The sequence below is a fragment of the Peromyscus eremicus genome, chromosome 4 (genome assembly GCF_949786415.1).
Source record: "Peromyscus eremicus chromosome 4, PerEre_H2_v1, whole genome shotgun sequence".
NCBI classification, from domain to species: Eukaryota; Metazoa; Chordata; class Mammalia; order Rodentia; family Cricetidae; genus Peromyscus; species Peromyscus eremicus.
Window position 1 is genome coordinate 67,496,108 of NC_081419.1, and position 20,900 is coordinate 67,517,007.

Sequence of the window (20,900 nt, forward strand, 5' to 3'; positions counted from 1 at the left end):
TGCCCTTCCCTTTTCGTAGGTCCCGAGGAAAGGCTCAGGCTATCAGACTTGAAGCCAACCCCTCACCAATGGCGACATCTCTCGAGCCCTAAGGCTCTATGGTGTTGAAGGTCACATGCATGTAACACCTGCTCTGGTTAAATAATAAGGACTGGGAGGCTAGAGAGTGAGGAGTTAAGAGCACTTGGTGCTCTTCCAGAGGACCTGGGTTCAATTCCCAGCACCCACACAGCAGCTTACCACCATTTCTAACTCCAGTGCTCCCTTCTGGCCTCTCTGGGCACTACACACACATTCTACACAGACATACATCTACACATACAAATTTTTTAAAAAAGCTAAGAGCCATATTATGCCTGGAAGACAGTGCTCTGTGAAACTGTTCCCTTTCCTTGTTTGATCATTCTCTGGGCAAGGAAGTACCAAGTCACCATTCATATTTTGCTATGTGCAGCATTCCAGCTGGTTACCTTGTGTTGTATCATAGGACCAGGGCCTCTTCTCCCAGCTGATTGTGTGAAGGGAACTTAAAAGGGAGAGAACTAGAGTGAACATGTTGGACATCAGGATGGGTTTCACAGTCACATTAGGGATTGAATTTTTTTGTTTATTTTTGAGAGAGGGTCTGACTCCTGGAACTATGTAGACCAGGCTGGCCTCACACTCAACAGAAATCCACTCACCTCCTGAATGCTGGGACTAAAGGCATAAACCATCATGCTCAGCTCTCGGGCTTGAGTCTTGATTCTTACCCACTCATTGGTGGATTGGTTTCCAACTGGGACTATATACATTTATCAAAAACTGGTTCCTCTGGGACTAGAAATATTGTCTATGGGGAAAGTGACCAGAGAGATCATCCCAGCCTCACATGGCAGCCAGCTGGGATTCAATTTTCCTCTTTTCTTTCACCTCCCCAACCTGACTCTTGGCCTGGGAGGCTAGACTCTCCACTGCCACCTAGCCACACAGGATATGAAAAGTCTGCTCTCCTTCCCTCTTTTGAGTAGATTTTGCTTGGTTTTAAAGGTTGAAATGGTTATTTTCTTTTTTCTTTTTTTTCGAGACAGGGTTTCTCTGTGTAGCTTTGCGCCTTTCCTGGGACTCACTTGGTAGTCCAGGCTGGCCTCGAACTCACAGAGATCCGCCTGGCTCTGCCTCCCGAGTGCTGGGATTAAAGGTGTGCGCCACCACCGCCCGGCTGAAATGGTTATTTTCATGCTGGGGATGCAGCTGTTGTGGAACTGGAACTCGGAGATCCCCCTGCCTCTGCCATTCAGTGCTGGATTCAAAGGAGTGCACCACTACACCCAAGATGATAAATCTTAGGCTGGTTTCAAACTTGTGATCCTTTTGAGTGTAGTGATTATAAGCTTGTACCATTACACTTTTTTATTTTGTTTTTTGGAGACAGGGTTTCTCTCTATATAGCCTTAGTTGTCCTGGAACTTGCACTGTGGACCAGGCTGACCTTGAACTCAGAGGAGCTGCCTGCCTCTGCCTCCCAAATGCCACCGCCGCCGCCACCAAGCTCACACTTGTCTTTTATGTGTATTTTATGGCAATTTAATGGCTTGCAACTGGGAGGAAGACAGAATTTTACCTGTCACAGTTGTCAAGGGTAGGTTCCAAATATCTGCCTATTGCTATCAGGAGGTTATGGTGGCCCAGGATATTTCCTCTTTAGGGGAAGGGCAGCAGCCAGAGTTGCTGGTTCTGCCAGTGTTGAGACAGTCAGTGTTAAAAACACTGGTTCTGAGCTTCAAGGAAGCAGCTCCATTGCACAACTGTGGCCTGATTCCAGGTGCCGAGACACAAGACTTTGGCAGTTTCCATTCTTGCTAGCTCTGCTCAGCTGTAAGCTGGGTGACACTTTGGAACCTTGAGGCAGTGAGCCAGGGAACAGCAGGACCAGAGACAGGGAGAGCTGTTTACTTGGGTTGCGCCCCTGGCAGGGCCTCTGCAGTTCCTTGGGTGCTAAACAAAACCTTAGCAACAGGAGGTCTCGCAGGTATAGGCTGTTTTAAGAATGAGACACCTTGCTGGTCATGGAGCAGCTGAGCACTGTGTTTTTGGAGACTCCAGCCAAAGGTGGCTCAGCAAGGATGTTACTGTTTCTGACCCAGGGTTGGACCGCTGTGTTACTGTCTATATCAGATGTAATTTACAAGGGCACCCAGGCTTTTACTGGCAGAGTGGGCTGACTTAGAATTTCTTGATGGCCCCATTCTCTTGTCTTGGGGCTGACTTGACTGTGTGGGTACAGGGGACCTCACACAGCAATTATCTAGTTCACTTTTGCATCTAGGATTATCTGTTCATTGGCTCTGCCTTCAGCTCTGCAATGTGCACTAGCAGGTAGGGGCTGGTTTTACCAGACATCTGAAGACTGGAGCCATAGCTGGGCTGCACGTGTGTCAGTCCTAATACCTGCAGGGCTCTCCTGTTCTTCACCACTCCTCTGAGAGTCCACTGCCCTGGCTTGAACCTGACAGGCCACTGACTTGCCCCACTCTCCTCATTTGCTCAGGCACAGCCCCTTTTACTCCATCAGTCACCATTCCCTGTTGTATCCGCTGCTGCTCGTCCTTCTCCCTGCGTAGTTTGTCCTGCAGGAGGTGGACAGTATGCTGTGTAAGGGGATGGAATGCTAGTGACAAGAGCCCACCCTTTAAAGGGACTTTACAAGGGTCTTCACGCACTTTGTGTCACTGAATATTCAAGCACATGGCCCAGTCCTGGGGAACAGAACAAGGCTCTAGAGAGCTAAGGCTGTTAGGTACTTGGTCAAGCCCCAAGACTCAAGCAGCCCTGACAGTCAAGACTTTCTGAAATTCAGGCTCCACCCTTCCTTCTAGTGGAGCCTGATGGTGGCCCAGTCCTATAGAGAGGTGGAACAGTGGACTAGTCCAGACCACATTTGGAATAGGAAACTGTAAAGTACAGAAAACTTTATTGGAAATCTCTTGATTATATTTCCAAGTGTAACTCTCATTTCCCAACAAAGCACTGGAGAAGGGGCCTCACAGCCACCTGGTCCCAGCCTGAGCCTGGCTGCAGGAGTTGGTCTAGAGCCCATCTTTTCCACTGTGCAGGGCTGAAGGGCACAGGCCACCTTGAAGGATGCTCTGCTCAGCTTCCCTGATCTCTTCCCTGATAGGTCTGGGACACAGAGGCTGCTGTCTACAAAGGCCACTGGCTGAGCCTTGCCAAGAATCCATGCCCTCACCCCGACTCAGTGCTGGCTCTGGGAGCAAATCTGGTTCAGTAGGCCAATCAGTAGGCCTGATCCAAAGGCTGCAGTGCCATCTGGCCACCACTGCTGCAGGGCACATTTCTCTGTGGCAGCAGAAGCATGCACAGGGGAAAGGCTCCAGGATTACATGCAGATTACTAACAAGCAGTTGTGAGCCACCTGCTCCAGTGAATAACAGCTGCTGCCAGTGAGGAGCTAGGGGCCAGAGGAACAGGGCAGGCTGGCAGAGGCACTTGACTTACTCAAGCAACAATACCTGAAGGTTTAAGTCAACCATAAGCTCAGCTTTGGTTTCTCAAAAGGGAACCAATCCAGCTTGTAAACCCAGGGCCATATACAGACTCTGGAATTAGAGGGAGGGAGGAATAGCTCCCCAGTCCTGCTCTAGGCTCAGGGACTCGAGCAGCAGGACACAGTGCTCCCTTGGGCACCATGTGTCTTGAGGAGTTATCACATTGAACATACCCGGGATTTCTTGGGCCGCATGAAGAGCCAGTCACTTTGCAGATGCTGTGTTAAGAGACGATCTCAGCAGGAGCACACAGCAAGCAAGAGAAAGCCTGCCTGCTGCTGTCAGTGCAGCTCCACACAGGAGCTTGAGCTGGCTACTCTGCCCCTGCCAGCCCCACTCCTAGTCTTCTCCTTGGATGCAAGGGAAGATCCTCAGAGCAGCAGGGCAGGTTCTGAGGAATCTGCACAGGAGGCACTCATCCTTCCCCAGTGACACTGCTAACCCCAAACATATTTTTCCTATAAAATATCTGATTTCTCTGAAAGTAATAAATATTTACCATGTCCTATATCCAAGCAGCAGCAATTGAGGGAGGGTGTGGAGGGAGGAAAGAACCTTTCTGTGACTCTCAGGAGTTAAGATGGAGGGAAGGAGGGGGAAAGAAGGAGGGAGAGTGGGGTGGTCCAGGATCTACTGGTAACACAGAGCCCTCCTTCGCCCAGCGTGGTCTCCTTGCTCCTTCTGCCTTGCCCAGTCTCCCAGCCACCAGCTGGAATGTCAGGTGGCTGATGGTAAGGACAAGCAGGCAGGGCCATCTGCAGGGTAGCAGACCAGGCAGGAGGCTGGCAGCAGAAGGAACAGGATGACACCCTTTGTGAAGTAGCTGAGGATGGTCCCTGCTGAAGTTCTTCAGTTATAGCCAGAGTCCTCCCAAAGTCTGGCACTGGGCCTGACTGCTGCCATGAGTCTCCAGGAGGTCCAAAGGGAACCACAATGTCTTTCACCTGGCCAAAGACAGCAGGAAGGTAGGGAGCTGCTGAGGAATAGGAGGTTCTCTGCTGGGTCCATAGAAAGGGGATGCTGCAGATACTCAGGACACTCTTACTGCAGGGTTTCAACAAAGGCATCAAATTCTCGGACGTTCTTCTCATGCACAGCCAGCTTCTCTGGTAAGGAATCCTGGAGCAAGGAGAGGAGAGAAGCTTACTCCGGAATGCCTGGGAGAGGCAGCCCGTTCATCATCAGAGTGCAAGAAGTGGACACAGAACTGGGCAGTGCCAGGCTGGCTGAAAGGCAGGGCAGTGGAACAGATTTGGGAGGAGAGAAGGGATAAGGCCTCAGCGTTTGGGGGTGTCACCAGGCTGTATCGTAGCCGGATGAATCAAAGTGAACCACAACTCAAGAGCTAGGTAAACTGACAAAAACATGACAATGAGAAAATAAACATGAAATAGCCTTTGTACAGAGCAGACAGACACTAGAATCAAACTGCATCTTTAGAGCTCAGTCAATCGAGGAAAAGTTTTAAAAGGGGACCCTTCCTGTACTTCGTGGGTGTCAAAAGGCCCTCAGAAAACAAGACAAGGCAGCCACTGCACTTTCACGACTGACACAGGTCTGTGGGAGGTTGGACACCTGCATCCTTAGACTGGCTGGGGATGTGGGGGGGCTGAAAGTCACTACAAAACCATCAAGAGAAAGACAACCATATGCTTGCTGCCAGCTTGTCCTGCAGCGCCAGTTGTTAATGAAGACCCAGTCCTCTCCATAGGCTGCCTCCACCAGGGTTAAGCAACAGAAACTACACCAGAAGGCTTTAAACTGCAGGGTGACCTTCCACAATGGGGTAAAAGCTTAAGGGGCCTGGGAAAAGTGTGTGTATTTTAGACATTGAAGTGGCTTGGATACTCTAACAACTGAGGCGAGTCTGTGGCCTCTGCCCAGGTGGAAGGCAAGCCTCGGCTAGTCCTGGCTAGGGGACCACAGCTCCAACTCTTGGAACTTGTTTCCTTCTCACAACATGCCAGTGATCAGAGGGCTAAGCTCAGGAGCTCCCCACCTTGAGTCAAAGCTGGGACTGTCGTTGCCCTAGGCAAGGCACTCCATCACAGGAGTTCCATTCTGTAAAGTGGGTCAGGATGAAAACCGAGTTTACAAGAGTCAAGCTAAAGCACCTAGTGTTAGCTATGGACTGAAGGATGAGGTGGGTGTGGGTGTGCAAGGCCCAGGGCTCATCCCGTTACACACACACTGGGGGGAGGGGGAGGATGAGAATGTGTATGTTAGTCTGGAACTTAGCCACATTTAAGGCTAATACTTAGGGCCAGGTGTGGAAGCACACACCTTTAATCTCAGCAGGTGTAGGAGAATCGCTGAGTCTGAGGCCAGCCTGGTTTACACAGTGAATTTTAGAACAGCAAGGGCTATACAAACTGTCCAAAAAAAAAAAAAAAAAAAAAAAAAAAAAAAAAGAATCAAATACTTAGTTTTCTTTTTGCACTGTGATTCCTGGGCAAGCTTTCTGCTAAAGCAACCCGAGAGTAGCACTTCCTGAGGCCCCAGATTTCTGCCAGGGACACAGTCCTACCTCAGATAGTGAGACCTTGTCTCATAGCATGAGTGCCCCAAGTCCATGGTTTGTTCAGGGCACTCTTCTGCTCTTCAGATGCAGGAAATAGGAAATGCCTTAAGCAGAGATGTGGTGATCACAGTCTATCTCAGGACACTGGCTCAGCAATATAAGGAGGGCTGAGTGTAGAATGAAGCCATCCAAGGAAGACAAGAACATTGACCCTTACTCAGGACCTGTGTGTTCCTTTGTCCAGTACAGAGGTATGTGCCCTGCAGTGAAGAGCAGGCCCAGAAGTATGTGAGCAACATCCAAGTGCAGAAAAGGGCCAGTGAGATGGCTTCATGGGTAAAACTACTTATTGTACAATCTTAAAAACGTGAGTTTGATCCTTGGAAACCAGGTAAAGGCAGAAAGGGAGAGCAACCCTACATGGTAGTCCTCTGACCTGAGTGCCACACATATGCTGTGGCATAGACACAACACCCTCCTGCCACATCACAGACACAAACGCACAGTAAGTCAATATTTTCAAAGTGCTGTGAACAAGAAAACTGAGTCAAGGCAATTCAAGACAACTGCCAGGCACAACGTACATGTCAAGTATGACCAAAAAGCGATAACTAGCTGAAAGTAGTTCTGTCCTTTTCAGCAAAGATGGAAGGCAAAGGGGCAGGATGGAGTAACACAAAGTTCCAGGCCTGTGGCACATGAGGACAGGAGGCGAGAGGAGGAGCCCTGGGAGGGAAGGGGTTTCCATACCAAGTCTTCCGCCATAGACTGGGCTCCAATATCTATGGAGAGGCTGCTCAGCTGAGGGGGATTCTGAAATTCACGGTAAAAGGTCCCCAAGTCCATCGGAAGAATGTCGTCTTTAGAAAAAGCAGGTTTCTTTAAAAACAACACAAACTCAGCTTAGTTCATCTTTGGACCATGAAGGAAAACCAAAGAGTTATCTCAGGACAAGACTTTCTTTTCAGGAAAGTGTTCTTCTAGGCTCATCTAGGGATGGGGAAGTCTTTGCACCTTGCTTGTCTGGTTCATCTAGTCCTGATGATGCCATTCCTTCCCCTGGTTAGGTTTATGACCCTCCCTTCAAACTCCTCCTAAGCAAAGGGCTTTTGGAAAACCCAATACACACTGAATTTCAACCAAAGATGTGATATAAAAGCCTTGCTGTTCCCAGGGTTCCAAATGTGTCCCCAGAGTATTCCTGCAGCCTGTGCACCACCCCATCCGAAATGAAAATCTTGTTCACAGGCGACAGATGCTTCTAGGTTTACTCTCCAGAGAACAGCAAAGAGCAAGTGTGGTGACTGTAACTTACAAAGTCAATCATAACAAAGTCGTCATGTGTATTGCCACTGCTGCCCCCGCTGGAGCCATCTGAGTGCAGGCTGCCGTGGAGGGGAGACGTGGTCTCTGGAGAGTCCGGGGGATTCACCTAATTCAGAATAAGGGGAGTCAGTGCAGACTCTGTGGGTAGGCTATGGATTACTGGGCAGAAACATACTGCTGCACTGAGCATGGGGATGCATGCCTGCAATCCCAGCACTCAGGAGGCTGAGGCAGGAGAACTTCAAGTTGGAGATTTTCCTGGGCTACAGAGTTCCAGGCCAGCTTTGGCTTTGTAGCAAGCCCCTATCTCAAAACAAACAAAGGAAAAAAGAGAATGCTGACTGGAAATCCCTAAGCCAAGGAGCCTGGCTCCTGTAGAGGACTTAGTGACTGCCCAGGGAGGATGACCACTGTAGCATCTACTGGAAACTGGTAGTCACTGGCGGGCTCACCATAGGATCAGCATCCTCCAGCTCCAAATTCTTGGGAGCAAACATGGCAAAGGGTATGTCCAAACTTGTCAGGGTCACCTGAAGAGATAAAGGAGAGAAGTGTTCCTGCCTGGCTTCCCCTAGCATACTTGTTTCTTACAGGCTGCCAGCAGCCTAGAGGTCCAGCAACTTTCCAAAGCTAGGCCAATCATGCTACCCTGGCCTCCTTGCCCTCCGTGTCTCCAACCAAGTATGTTCACAGCAGAGGACTATGGGAGTGTGGTTGGGAATGCTTAGTCACAGTAACTGAGGAACAGCATGTCACAGGGCCCACTGGTTATTGATCCTCTTCAAAGACAAACATGCACACATACAGATTTTGCAAGCAATTTTGGTAGTTCCACAGGACATTGTGCAGGGACCTTAACTAAGAACACAGACATCAACTGGGGCAGTGGCAGGAAAATTACCTGGTTGATGGGTTTGTTGACAAATGCTCCCACTTTTCGGACAAAGATAGTCTCCAAGACGTCATGGGGTGAGGCCCGTCCCTCACTGCTGTTAGACACAGTCTCAGTGTCCTCACTGAAGAAGAAAGAGAAAGTGGGTGCTCACTCTCAAACACAGAACAACTCTAGTCACTGAGACCACCTTCCTGTGTAACTGAAGCCTGGAAAAGAAGTCCAGTTGCTACCATTGTCTGCCTTTTGGCTTGGAAGAAGACTGGACTTTCTGGAATACCTAAAATGTTCACATAAGTGAATGAAATGTCATGTTCACTGTGAGCTCATAAAATCCTATCAGAAATGCCAGTGACAACCACACACAGCAGCCAGACACAGTAAGCCGCTCTCACGAAGCTACAGGTTAGCATTTACCTCACATTTCAGCCCCCTTTAAATTCATTAATTTTTAATTTTATGTGCATTGGTGTTTTGCCTGCATGTCTGTCTGTGTGAGGATGTCAGATCTTGGAGTTACAGTTGTGAGCTGCCATGTGGGTGCTGGGAGTTGAACCCAGGTCCTCTGGAAGAGCAGTCAGTGCTCGTAACTGTTGAGCCATCTGTCCAGCCCCTCTGGCCCCCTTTTTTCTGATTAACTAAAAATACACCAAGACCCTATAGTTTAAAGCTGGGCTTAGTGGTCCACGCCTTCAATCCCAGCACTGAGGAAGCTTCTGAGTTCTTAGGACGGACCTGACTCTCAGAGCCCTCACATCCAGGGTCCACTATCATAACTACTCCTCGACAGTACCAGGACGAGTCCAGGAGCAGAAAACTGGGGCACTAAGTGACCAATAGCTCTTCCTTTGATCATGCCATTGGGGTTGAGGTGAAAAAGGTTCAACATTTGAAAAGACAGGATAGAATAAATAATTTTCCAAAAATTTCCCTTCCCACTACTCAATTGTGCCAATGAAAAAGTACATCAGGCATTCTCCACTGAGAAGTTGGTGAGGGGAGGAGACTGTCTTCTCATTATCCCAGGACTGTCCAAATAGCTTTCAATGCAGCTTTCCAGACAATGCTTAGCGTGCTCAGAAGGAACAGGCACTTTGCAGTCAGGGTGCAGATACACGTGTGTGTGTGTGTGTGTGTGTGTGTGTGTGTGTGTGCGCGCGCGCGCGCACGCACAGGCACATAAACACACACAATGTTCAATAAAGAAGAAGAAAGCCCTACTATTTCCTCTGAGCAGCTCAGCCCTGGACAGTTTCCTCACATACTAGCTGCAATATTAGACTCTCATCAAAGACCTTCACCATTGGGATGAAGAAATATCAAGCTGAGTCTGTGTGTCAGGGTGTCCAGGTCCCTGGATGGCATTAGCAGTTGCAGAGCCAGGATGGGAACTCACCTGCTAGAGGGTGTGGCAGCACAGTGCGTCCCATCAGAAGGTGTGTGAGTCACCAGTCTCTCCTGGTCAGCCTGGGTGCCGTGAGCAGGCTGGTAGGGAGCAAGAGGTACCCCACCTTCCTTCCCTGGAACCATCAGCTTTGGAGGGAATGGAAAGACAAAATGAACTATGGCAATGCCACACAGCAGGTGAACCTCATAAGCTTTCCCATCACCAGTGCCTCCACCAGGGAAGCAGCATCTTGGACCTTAATTCTCTTGGGATATGGCTACTGGAAGGCATGCGTGGTGATGACTATTGAGGGAAAAGGGAAGACAGAGTGAAACCCTGGCAGTCTTTCCCTTCTAAAATCTGAGGATCCACCTTCTTCTCAGAGAGTCATTTTAGTCCTCCAAGTTACCCTGTTGCCCTTAGGAGGGGAGTCAGCCCTGGGAAGCCCATGGTCCTCCCCATCCTGAAAGGTACCTGGTGAGTGTGTGTAGTGTTTAAGCCAGCAGTAAACACTACTGGATAAGCCAGGTCAGCCGATCCAAGGCCCAGGACAGCAGGCTGATAGGAAAGGCGAGAGCTTGAGAGCTGAGCAAGAGAAAAACAGAGGGGCAGAGGAGAGGCAAGGAGAAAAAGGCAATCCTAGCATGTGACTCATGCTGGAACTCAGCAGAAAGGCAGGAGCAGATCACAGTGGAATGAGGGGCAAGGGTGGGCCAGGCCTTCTTCATTAAGAAAACAGAGACTTGTTTGACCTGGGATTAGCTCTAGAGCTTCCCAAAGGCCTCCAGTGAATGCTCGGTTACCTAGTTCCCTATGTTTCCAGCTCAGCAGATCTCCTGGGCACAATCCTGGGGTGAATTTCCCATGTCACCCTATTTTCTCTTTTGTCCTTGAGATCCCTTTGAAACTAAAACTATCTTCTCTAATCACACCTCTATCACCCCAGGGAATGGACAGCTCCTATTTATATTGAAAATAGAAAGATTACCAGTCATGGACTGTTTATTTGGAAATCTGATATAAATAACTCCATGTATTTTTCACATAAATGGAAGGAGGAGGGGCAAATAAAAACCACTATTTTGGGTTGCTGGGCTGTGGCTGTGTCCTGTTAAAATTAATTACCAAGCCTTAAAATAATCCCACAGAACACTTAGGGGCTATATAACTATACCCTGTACTCTGCTTTCTTTTTTTCTTTTCTTTTTTTAAAGTAGAAAGAAGCCATCTGATCACATCCCCTTCTTCCCATTATGAACTCACTTGATGGGAAAAGGCCAGTCCTGCCATGGGGACCCTCAGAGTGTCCGTCACCACAGGAGTAGGGGTCTGAAAATGTGCCTTTGTGACAGTAAACACACACTGTGCACAGACACACAGAGAGACAGGAGAAACAAGAAAAAAAGAAAAGGACCTTGAGAAAGAAGTGGAAAAAACCTCCAGAAGGGACAGCAGTGAGAGGCTGGACAGAGTGGTGACTCAGGAGAGAGGCAGGGAGATGCATGCTGGCTTCCCAAAGCAGCACCTAGGGGGTGCTGAGAAGTGACATTTATCTCAGGGCATGCCCCGCAAGCCTGTCTCCTTGACAGGCAGCTGAGAATGAACTGACTCAAGTGGGAATGACATGGCAAACAGAAACCCAAACCAAGCATTAGTCTGTCATCAGCCAGAAAGGTGTGGGAGGAAGTGAGGGAACAGCTCTAACCCAGAGGCCTGGAGCAGAATGGAGGTGAACTTCAGAACTGAGGACGTGGGCCTCGATCAGAAAACTCTCAGTCTGCAGGACAGGCTTAAAGAGCTAAAATTTGTTGGCCAGACTGTTAGCAAGCTCAGGCGCACTCTTTCCTACGTCATCCTGGGAGTGACTGGGAGTGCTGTGTGTGTGTGTGTGTGTGTGTGTGTGTGTGTGTGTGTGTGTGAGAGAGAGAGAGAGAGAGAGAGAGAGAGAGAGAGAGAGAATGTGTATTCATATATCATATAGTCTTGCAGTTGGGAGAACTTGAGAATAAAAGCTTGGGTGTTCTCAACATTCTTAGAATTTCAAAGCTACTTATATATACAAATGCTGGTCATTTGGGGTTCTGTTATTTCAGCTTTAAATTTGACCGCTACCTGTGTAGTGAGGCATACCCCTAGCTCCACAAAATAAATAAATGTAGTAAAACAATTTTTTTTTAATGTAAAAGAACTTAATAACAAAAATGTCCCCATTAACAAACTGGTAGCTGAGCATGGTAATCCTAGCACTTGGGAGGTGGAGGCATGAGGATCAGACATTCAAAGCCAGTCTTGGCTACATTTCAAGTTATGAGATCTTGTTTCAAAAAATAAACAAAAATTATAGTAGTACATGGTGGCACACGCCTTTAATCCTGGCACTAAGAAGATAGAGGCAGGTGGCTCTCTGTGAGTTCAAGGCCAGCCTGGTCTACATAGACTCCCATCTCAAAAAAAAGAAAAAGAAAAAAAGGTAAATGGATAGGTCTAGAAGAAACTAATAATACAAAAGTCATAGTAGTGTGCATGCTTGTAATCCCAGCACTCAGGAAGCAGAGGAAAAAGAGAATGGCCACAAGTTCAAAGCCAGCCTGATCTACATAGTACATGTTCTAGGTCAGCCAAGAATACACGGTGAGACATTATTTAAAAAACAAAAACCTGAAGTCCAAACGAAAGAGGATAAGGCAATGAGGTAGATGGTAAACGAGTCTGAGAAGTTTTGGGGGATAATTAAGTGTCCACAAAATTCAGCCAGCAGAAATAATGACTGCCAGTCACAGTCTCAACCCATGCCCATTAACACAAAACTGTGGCGATGCTTCCTCTGAGGATGCTGGCATCAGAATGTTTCACTGAAACTGGGTTTTCGAATCCAGATTGACTCCTGTGGGAAGTTAGTGGTTGAAATGCTTGGATAGAGAATGTGGACAGGCAGATGGAGAGCTGTGTTAGCTCTTAAGTAAAGCAGTGCTGCCAGGTGTGGTGGCGCACACCTTTAGTCCCAGCACTTGGAGGCAGAGGCAGGGGGATCTCTGAGAGTTAGAGGCCAGCCTGGTCTATAGAGCAAGTTCCAAGACAGCCAAGTCAGTTATACAGAAAAACCCTGTTTTGAAAGATAAAAGATAAAAAAAACAACTAAATCAACACATGCAGGCAGGTTAGAGTGGTTCTCTGGTGTCAGAATGCAGGAGAATTCTGTGACTGAGTTTTAGAATTTGAGGACAACAACAGAATGGTTAGCCTGGGAACAAGCACTATTACTGCTGAAGAAGGCTCTCTGTTACTCCACAAAAGAAGCTCCTTAAATGACCACAGTCACCAAAGGGAGTGTAACTAAATCTGGACAACGTTCCCTAAGGCCCACATGAATGTACACAACAGCCCACAACCTTTTCCCTACCTGGGAGGGAGGGGAGGTGGAAAAAGAGGTGGTACACACTTCCTGAGAGTCTTCCACTGATGGGTATGTGACTCCAGCATCCTCACCAGTTCTATAGTGGAAGAAGAAGAAACAATTTGATGATGATGGGAGCCAACTTCAGAAAGTACACAGTGATTAAAAAGGCTGGGAGTTGTGTCAAGAAGTTTTAGGCAGAATTCATAAAGCTGAACAGCAACCCGAAAAACATTTTTCATAGCCCACAAATTACTGGTGTTCATGTAGGCTCCAAATAACTTGCTCTGGGAGAAAGTGACATCACTGTTGTGATCCTAAACACTCACAAGTTCCCAAGATGCTGTGGCTCAAGCCTTGTGTACCTAACAGGCAGTAGCAAGAAAGGAACTAGCCTTTCATTTCCACCCACACGACCAGTGGATGTTTGCTTAGCTGCAGCTTGGGGGAGCACCTCCCAGTCCTTACCTGTAATTGCAGGGGTGCATGGGAGAGGAGCTGGGATAGGGACGGTCAACAAAGTGATCAATGATAATCCCCATGATAGGTGGTGTCCTCTCAAATTGCCTGTAATGCAATAAGCACATTGCAGTATTTGTTAGACTGTCTTCCCAGTTACCTTCAAGTCCACAGAGGGCCCCTCACTTCAGAGCTACAGCAGGTCTACCAGAAGTCTGTCTCTAAATAGAAAGCACAGACTCTATTTCTGGACAGGCTGGCTTGAGGACACTCGAAATCTCCAATGGGACAGCGATGTTCTCTCCCTCTCTCAATTGCATTTTTCAGGAAAGGGTGGCTTTCAGCAATGTAAACTGTAGTTTTAGCCTTGGAGCTTTGGTTGGGGAAGCAGAAGCTTTAACATCTTTACCATCATTGGGAGAGCTCTTATGGACTCCAAGCCACTTCCTCACCTGGTAGACATGAATGCCAAATTAATTCTGTACGCGCAGGAAAGAGTGATGGTGCCAACAGGGGTGCCCACTGTTCCAACTCGAACTGTCTGGAAGCCTACAAGAGAGAAAATGTCAGCTTGTTTCCAGGGGATACAGACACAACCCCTAGGCAGCCTGTTGTATGGTCACTGGCATTATTTACTCAGCATTATGAGGAGAGCAGCTTTGGTTTCTTGTGTATGTTTCCCACTTGCAATGTATTTTCTATTGACCCAGTGCTAGCAAAAAAAGAGAGACACTGTCTTAAGAGATCTTAAAAAACCAGAAGACAATGCCCAGCAGTGGTGGTGCACACCTTTAATCCCAGCAGAGGCAGAGGCAGAGGCAGGTAGATCTCTGTGAGTTCGAGGCCAGTCTGGTCTATAGAGCGAGTTCTAGGATAGCTAGAGCTGTTACACAGAAAAACCCTATCTCAAAAACCAATAAAAAAAACCGGGCGTTGGTGGCGCATGCCTTTAATCCCAGCACTCGGGAGGCAGAGCCAGGTGGATCTCTATGAGTTCGAGGCCAGCCTGGGCTACCAAGTGAGTTCCAGGAAAAGGCGCAAAGCTACACAGAGAAACCGTGTCTCGAAAAAAACCAAAAAACCAAAAAAAAAAAAAAAAAAAAAAAAAAAAAAACAAAACCCAAAACCAAACCAAACCAAACAAAAACAAAACAAACAACAACAACAACACACACACAAAAAAAACCCCAATTGAACCCCAAAGACAAAAAGAGAAACCACAACAGGAGGTCTGCGTAAGGAGCTCAATGGTACAGTGCTTAATTAGCACGCAGGGTGGGGAGGGGAGAGAAAGAGGAAAGGGAGAAACCCCAAACAATGAGTTCCTGCAGGAACTTCTAAAAAATTACTCTGTCAACCCTAGTAGCTCCTTGGACAACTGACCGGGTTTCTTACCTTTTCCTCACTGTATTATACATTTTGAAGCTATGGTATGTGCTATACAAGGTTAATAACATATCTAACTAGCAGTTGAGCTCATCTTTGAAGTTAGGACTGCTCTTAACACTATAAATGTTTCTGGCCTGAATACATACCTTCTCCTAAACCATTCAGTTGAACTTCCCCAAAATAAATCCTGCAGGGAAGAAAGAAAAGAAAATGACACCCCATTCTCCATTTTCAAAGGCTATGTCTAAACACCTAAACAGCCTAAACATGCCCTGCTTCCCTTCTCTGCATGGGCACCTTTCTGCAGCTAAGCCTCAGGCAAGCACCTGTGTGGTGATGGCTACAGCAGAGACGAGGAAGATGGGCCGAGACGACAGAGTCGACAGCACCTCCAGAAACACCCAAGCTTGTGCAGCAAGCCCTTTCCCTGAGGGCCATCTCAGCTGCCCTTAAGTTGTTTCTTTAAGGGTTCTGGCCACAAAACCAAGAAAAGTAACCAACACAGTAAGAAATGAGTGAAGACTAGAAAGAAATCTTCTATTATATCCAAGTCTAGTAATTGTCAACAAACACTCAACTTGGCATCTGAGAAAAAAAGACAGAGGTTGTTAGGGTACTGTCAAGAGTAAGGATGACTTCTTAAACATTCTCAGCATAGGATCATTTCAGTATAACTGGCAAGTCTCTCTTTGGTCCCTCCATACTAATATGCTAGTCCTACAAGTCAGCTCTACATTTGACAAAGGCTAAACCAACAGCTCATGTCCAACATAAAACATTCTGGGGTGATTCAGGAGCCCTGGCTTCCTCATCTTTTTCTCATTCTTGAATCTCCCAGACTCCTCCATACAAGCCTACTTGGCAAAGTGAAATGAAATGAGGACTGCACAGATATCCCACCCTGCCACCTCTGCCTGGTCAGCTACTGTCCACTCCATGTGCAGTCAATGATCATTCTCCTGTGTTCCTACTTGCTAAGACTGTGTTGGCCTCAGTGCAGCTCAATGTTACTTCGTCCAGGAGGTCCACCTTACTTGTTACTCCAAGAAAAAGCTTTGCCTTCCTGTGTTCTCCTAAGTACTTTTCCCTGGCATTGCTATGCAATTTTCAAATCCTGGTCCTAACTGTGCTTATGTATGTATCATATGTATCAAATTTCCCCATTAAAACAGAACCACTTGCTGGGCATGGTGGTCATGTCTTTAATCCAAGCACTTAGGAGGCAGAAGCAGGCAGATCTCTGTAGTTGAAAGTCAGCCTGGTCTACAGAGTGAATTCTAGGACAGCCAGGCCTACACAGAGAAACCCAGTCTCAAAAACATCCCCCCAAACAAAACAAAACAAACACCCCACTAAGTCCAGGGCCTCTGTGCCTAGTATAGTGCGTGCACTAAAGTAGAATTCAGTAAAATGTGCTGAAGTGGATTACTGACCCAGTACCTGGACTAACTGCTGACTAGTTCCTTACAGCTTTGTCAGATATAAAGGTTGAATTTAGCTCTGGAAGAGAAGAGGTTGTAGAATGAAGCATGAAAAGCTTATGTGTTTGTTTGTTTGAGACAGGGGTCTCATGTAGCCCAGGCTGGCCTCATATATGCTATGCAGCTGAGGATGATCTTGAACTCCTGATCCTCCTGTTTTCATTTCCCAAGTGCTGGGATTACAGATGTGCTAGCATCCCAGTAAAAGCTTTTTAAGAAAATTAAAATTGGCCAGGTGTGGTGGCGCACGCCTTCACTCCCAGCACGTGGGAAGCAGAGGTAGGAGGATCTCTGAGTTCAAGTCCATCCTTGTCTACATAGCAAGCTCCAAGACAGTACATAGTCAAGTTCTGTCTCAGAAAGAAAATTTTTAAAAATTAATTAATTTTTAGACAATGTCTCACTGTGTATCCTGGCTGGCCTTGAACTCAGAGATCTGTCTGCCTCTGCTTTCTAAGTGCTGTGATTAAAGGTGTGTGCCACCATGCCTGGCTAAATGGATTTTCCTTTCCTTTTGTATGTTGCCAAGGAGTATACCCAGGGCCCTGTGCTTGCTATACAGGTCCTTTACCACTGAGCTACATCCCCAGACCTGGAAAATTATTTTTGCTGTTGTTTTTCTTTCTCTTATGAGTATGTGATGTATATGAGTGTTTCTAAGTGTGTGGGCACATACATGTGTGCAGGGTTGCACATGTGTAGAGACCTAAGGTTGATGTCAGGAATCTTCATCATGTTCCACCTTACTAACTGAGGCAGGGTCTCTCAACTGAATCCACAACTGACCGACAGTAGTCTGCCCAGCCAGCTTACCCAGGATCCCACCTGTTGTGTATTATTTGTTGACACTGTGAAGATGGACCTTTGCCAAAGCACCTTCTGACTGGTTTAATAAAGAGCTGAATGGCCAATATCTAGGCAGGAAGAGGTTAGACTGGACTTCTGGGGACAGAGAGGACTCTGGGAAGAAGAAAGGCAGAGTCATCAGTGGACACAGAGGGGAACAGACATTGAGGAGGAAAGGTAAGGCCAAGAGTCACATGGTAACATGTAGATGAATAGAAATGGGTTAATTTAAATTATAATAGCCAGCGGGACAAGCCTAAGCTCTTGGTCAAGCTTTCATAATTCAATGGAAGTCTCTGTGTCATTTCTTTTTGTGACCTGGCGGCCCAAAGATAAATCCATCTACACCCACCTCTACCTTCCCAGTGCTACCTTGACTTACAGGTAGGCTGCTATGCCCACATGGCATTTATGTGGCTTCTGAAGATTTGAACTATGGTTCTCAATGCTTGCACGACAAGCACTTTAACAACTAAATCATCTCCCCAGCCCCAAAGCTTGTTTGTAAAATTCTTAAACTCCCTTTCTAGATTTGAAATGTATGTCTGCAGGACCTCAACATCCATTCAACAGGAGCCACAACTGCACAGAAACAAAAGGACAGTGGGCCTGGTGACTCTGAAAAGCTGGGGTTCACGAGGGAAGTTGCAAAACTATAGAAATAATACTAGAACCTGTGAATGGCAGACAGACTATGTACATTGCAAAGAGGCTGATGAGTAAAGCAAGATCCTTGATATTTACCTGTACAGTATTACATATTCATGCCCTTGCTTTCTGGAGAGTCTGTAGGCTGGTGTCACCCTCGTTATAGCCAGAAGAGACTTCAGCAGCAGGGACAGTCTGTTGTATACAGTGTAGGAAACTTTGATTTCTTTGTCACACCTGAGGAACAAAAAGACACTGCCAGTCTATGCTATGGAAATGCTGCAACTCTGCAAACACATTCTGAACTAAAGATGCACTTAAGAGCTCTAGTGGTAGCATGTGCCTTTAATCCCAACACTGCGAAGGCAGAAGCGGGCGGATCTCTCAGTTCAAGGCCTGAGATCTACAGAGCAAGTTCTAGGACAGCCAGGGATACACAGATAAAAACCTATCTCAAAAAACCATTAAAAAAAAAGAGAGAAGCCAGGGGGTGGTGGCAGCTGCGCACGCCTTTGATCCCAGCACTCGGGAGGCCAGCCTGGTCTATAGCGCGAGATCCAGGACAGAACCCAATCTCAAAAAAGAGAGAGCTCTACCAACATACTGCTGAGGTAAGTCTTTCTATATTAGATATAGGTAAGCACCAGAAGAACCCACTATGTTTTTGTCTACTTAAAAAAAAGCAGTACACTTAAAAACAACCTAACAATATTGCAAATTATACTCAACCTGCTGCTTATTCTCAAGGTTCTGTCTTAGGAGCTTAACTACATAGAAAATTTGGAGAAAAAAAATCTATTTGTTACAAAAGTTTGGATATAACCTGTCAACCGCTCTTCTATTCAAGGAAAACAAATGTCCATACCAGACACATACTCTTTTTGAAAACTCAAGCTTCAGGCAGGTGGTGAGCTAATCTGCCTTGAAAGACAAAAAAACGGGAAGGAGGGGACATTCCAACCCATCACAGTACGTTAAGAGAGCAATGAGGAGAGATTTCACGGGCTAGCTGCCCCACAGAATACCATGCTGCAGGAGCTCCCAGGGGACTTAATCAGAGACGGAGCTGTACTCTGAGAAAACCACAAATCTTTCCCGTCGTGAGTCGCTCTAGACCTATACTCCCTCTGAAGGTCATCTCTGTGCCTAGGCTGGAAGCCAAGCATGAAGCAAATCATTCTGCTCACCGATCAGAATGCCTCTCTGTGGCTGACAACAAAGTCTGCTTTCACATGATGTCATTGCTTAGCCTCAGCTACCACAACCAAAGAGTGTGACACAGAAACACTTACTTTTCATTCATTTCAAGACACCAAATTTCCAACTCCATGGAATCTCCCTGCAGACAGGACAGGAGAAATACATTTCAATTATTAAAAGTTACCTGACTTGTCATCATACAATCACAAGAATATTGGCGACTACAGATCAACAAAAAAGAACAATTTAGAAACAGCAGCTTTTCTAAAAAGTTGGATCATGCTATATATACACTATTTGTCTTATTTTTTTAATAAACATATCATGGAATTTTCCTTCTAACTAAAAATTACAGAGAGGAGGAGGAGACGACAAAGGGAGAAAGATCAAGAGAGAGACTGATTTTTATTTTCTTTTGTAGTACTGGGGATCATCTTCAGGCTTCGTGTTCACCATGAATCTACCAGTCAGCTACTCTAGCAGAATCTCCACATTCTGGGCCACTGTTCATGATTACCCCGTATACTATGACTATCATTTTATCTATCCAAGTCTCATATTTTTTGACATATTTCTAGTATTTTACCACTACAAGAAAAACATTTTTCCTTTAATTGTATTTATTTATTTAGTGTGGTGGTGGGCCATAGCACACATATGGAGATCAGGGTGAAACTTTCGGTTATTGGTTCTCTTCTACCATATAGGATTCAGGGAGCAAACACAGGTCATCAGACTTGGTGACAAGCACCTCACTGTTGAGCCATCCTACCAACTCTAGGCTTTGCTTTTTGAGACAGTCTCATGCTCACTTTGGCTGTGCATATATTAAAATTGGAACAAGAGTCTCATTATGCAAAATAAACTAGCCAAGAACCTCTCAATCCTCCTGCTTCAACTTCTGTAGTGCTGGTATTGGGGAGAGGTACTACCACACCTCACAAGAATATATGGTTTTAACTTTTCAAGGCTTTGTACAGGTTAGCCAGGCTGTACTACTAGTCGATAGCTCCAGTCCTAAAATTTCTGATATATATTTTCCAAACTGCCCTTTAGAAAGACAGATATTTTTCAAGTGACAGAAGAGCCTTTCACTTCAATTCTACAGGTGCTATTTTTAAGTGACATCATCAGTTTAGGAAATGTTATTTTTACCTTAATTTAAACATCTTTTAGCTGATAACATCAGCCAAAGTGTCCCTCTGTACATTATTCTGAGGAAGTAGAAAAGACTAAATTCGTAATTCCTCAGCTTTATAGCATTCCTGTGTCATATGAGCATGGGTAACACCTGGGTCGAATCCCCAGCAGAGCAAAAAAAGTGTAAATCAAACTCCCCAATTCTGCCAGGTGGTGCTGCCAAACACCTTTAGTCCCAGCACTCAGGAGACAGACAGGCAGATTTGAGTTTGAGGCCAGCCTGGTCTAGAAAGTGAGTTCCAGGACAGCCAGAGCTACAGAGAAGCCCTGTCTCGAACTTCCTGCCCCTCAAATCTCCAATTCCTTCAAAAAAAAGATGAGAAATTCATAAAGAAAAGGAACATGAATAAAGCTAAAAATGAATTGGAAGCAGGGGATGAAGAGCCTTGTATCGGTGACTAAGGGGGTCCAGCCTCTAATAGTCTCCTTTCCAGGGTCCGGGAAAGAATCTATCAACCAGCTGAGAATCTATTCTTAAGGTTGGCGAATCAATCTATGCACGCAGAGTTTTTTGGTCCATTTGCTTTATTTCCCTTTCCTCCCTTGTTTTACAGTTATATATCCCCCCCCCAAATCACAATCCTCCCCTCCACCCAGGACACCCAGCCT

General features: G+C 46.4%; 1 protein-coding gene across 14 annotated transcripts in view; it reads right to left on the reverse strand.

The window, feature by feature from the left end:
- Positions 1–2,931: 2,931 nt before the first annotated feature.
- The window catches only part of Atg13 (autophagy related 13), a 44,413-nt gene continuing 26,444 nt past the window's right edge, over positions 2,932–20,900 (reverse strand). For 8 of the 14 annotated variants that reach the window (XM_059260931.1, XM_059260928.1, XM_059260930.1 and 5 more), the window contains 13 exons: positions 19,184–19,230; positions 17,988–18,128; positions 15,063–15,103; positions 13,980–14,076; positions 13,537–13,635; positions 13,075–13,165; positions 10,149–10,259; positions 9,684–9,820; positions 8,297–8,411; positions 7,848–7,925; positions 7,385–7,501; positions 6,820–6,948; positions 2,932–4,667 (listed from right to left, as the gene is read on the reverse strand). In XM_059260931.1, coding sequence (XP_059116914.1) covers positions 4,590–4,667; positions 6,820–6,948; positions 7,385–7,501; positions 7,848–7,925; positions 8,297–8,411; positions 9,684–9,820; positions 10,149–10,259; positions 13,075–13,165; positions 13,537–13,635; positions 13,980–14,076; positions 15,063–15,103; positions 17,988–18,128; positions 19,184–19,230 — 1,281 coding nt within the window. In that variant the 3' untranslated portion in view covers positions 2,932–4,589. Of the gene's footprint in view, positions 4,668–6,819; positions 6,949–7,384; positions 7,502–7,847; positions 7,926–8,296; positions 8,412–9,683; positions 9,821–10,148; positions 10,260–10,937; positions 11,037–13,074; positions 13,166–13,536; positions 13,636–13,979; positions 14,077–15,062; positions 15,104–17,987; positions 18,129–19,183; positions 19,231–20,900 lie in introns of all 14 variants that reach the window. The other 6 variants (XM_059260937.1, XM_059260932.1, XM_059260935.1 and 3 more) reach the window with 6 other exon arrangements.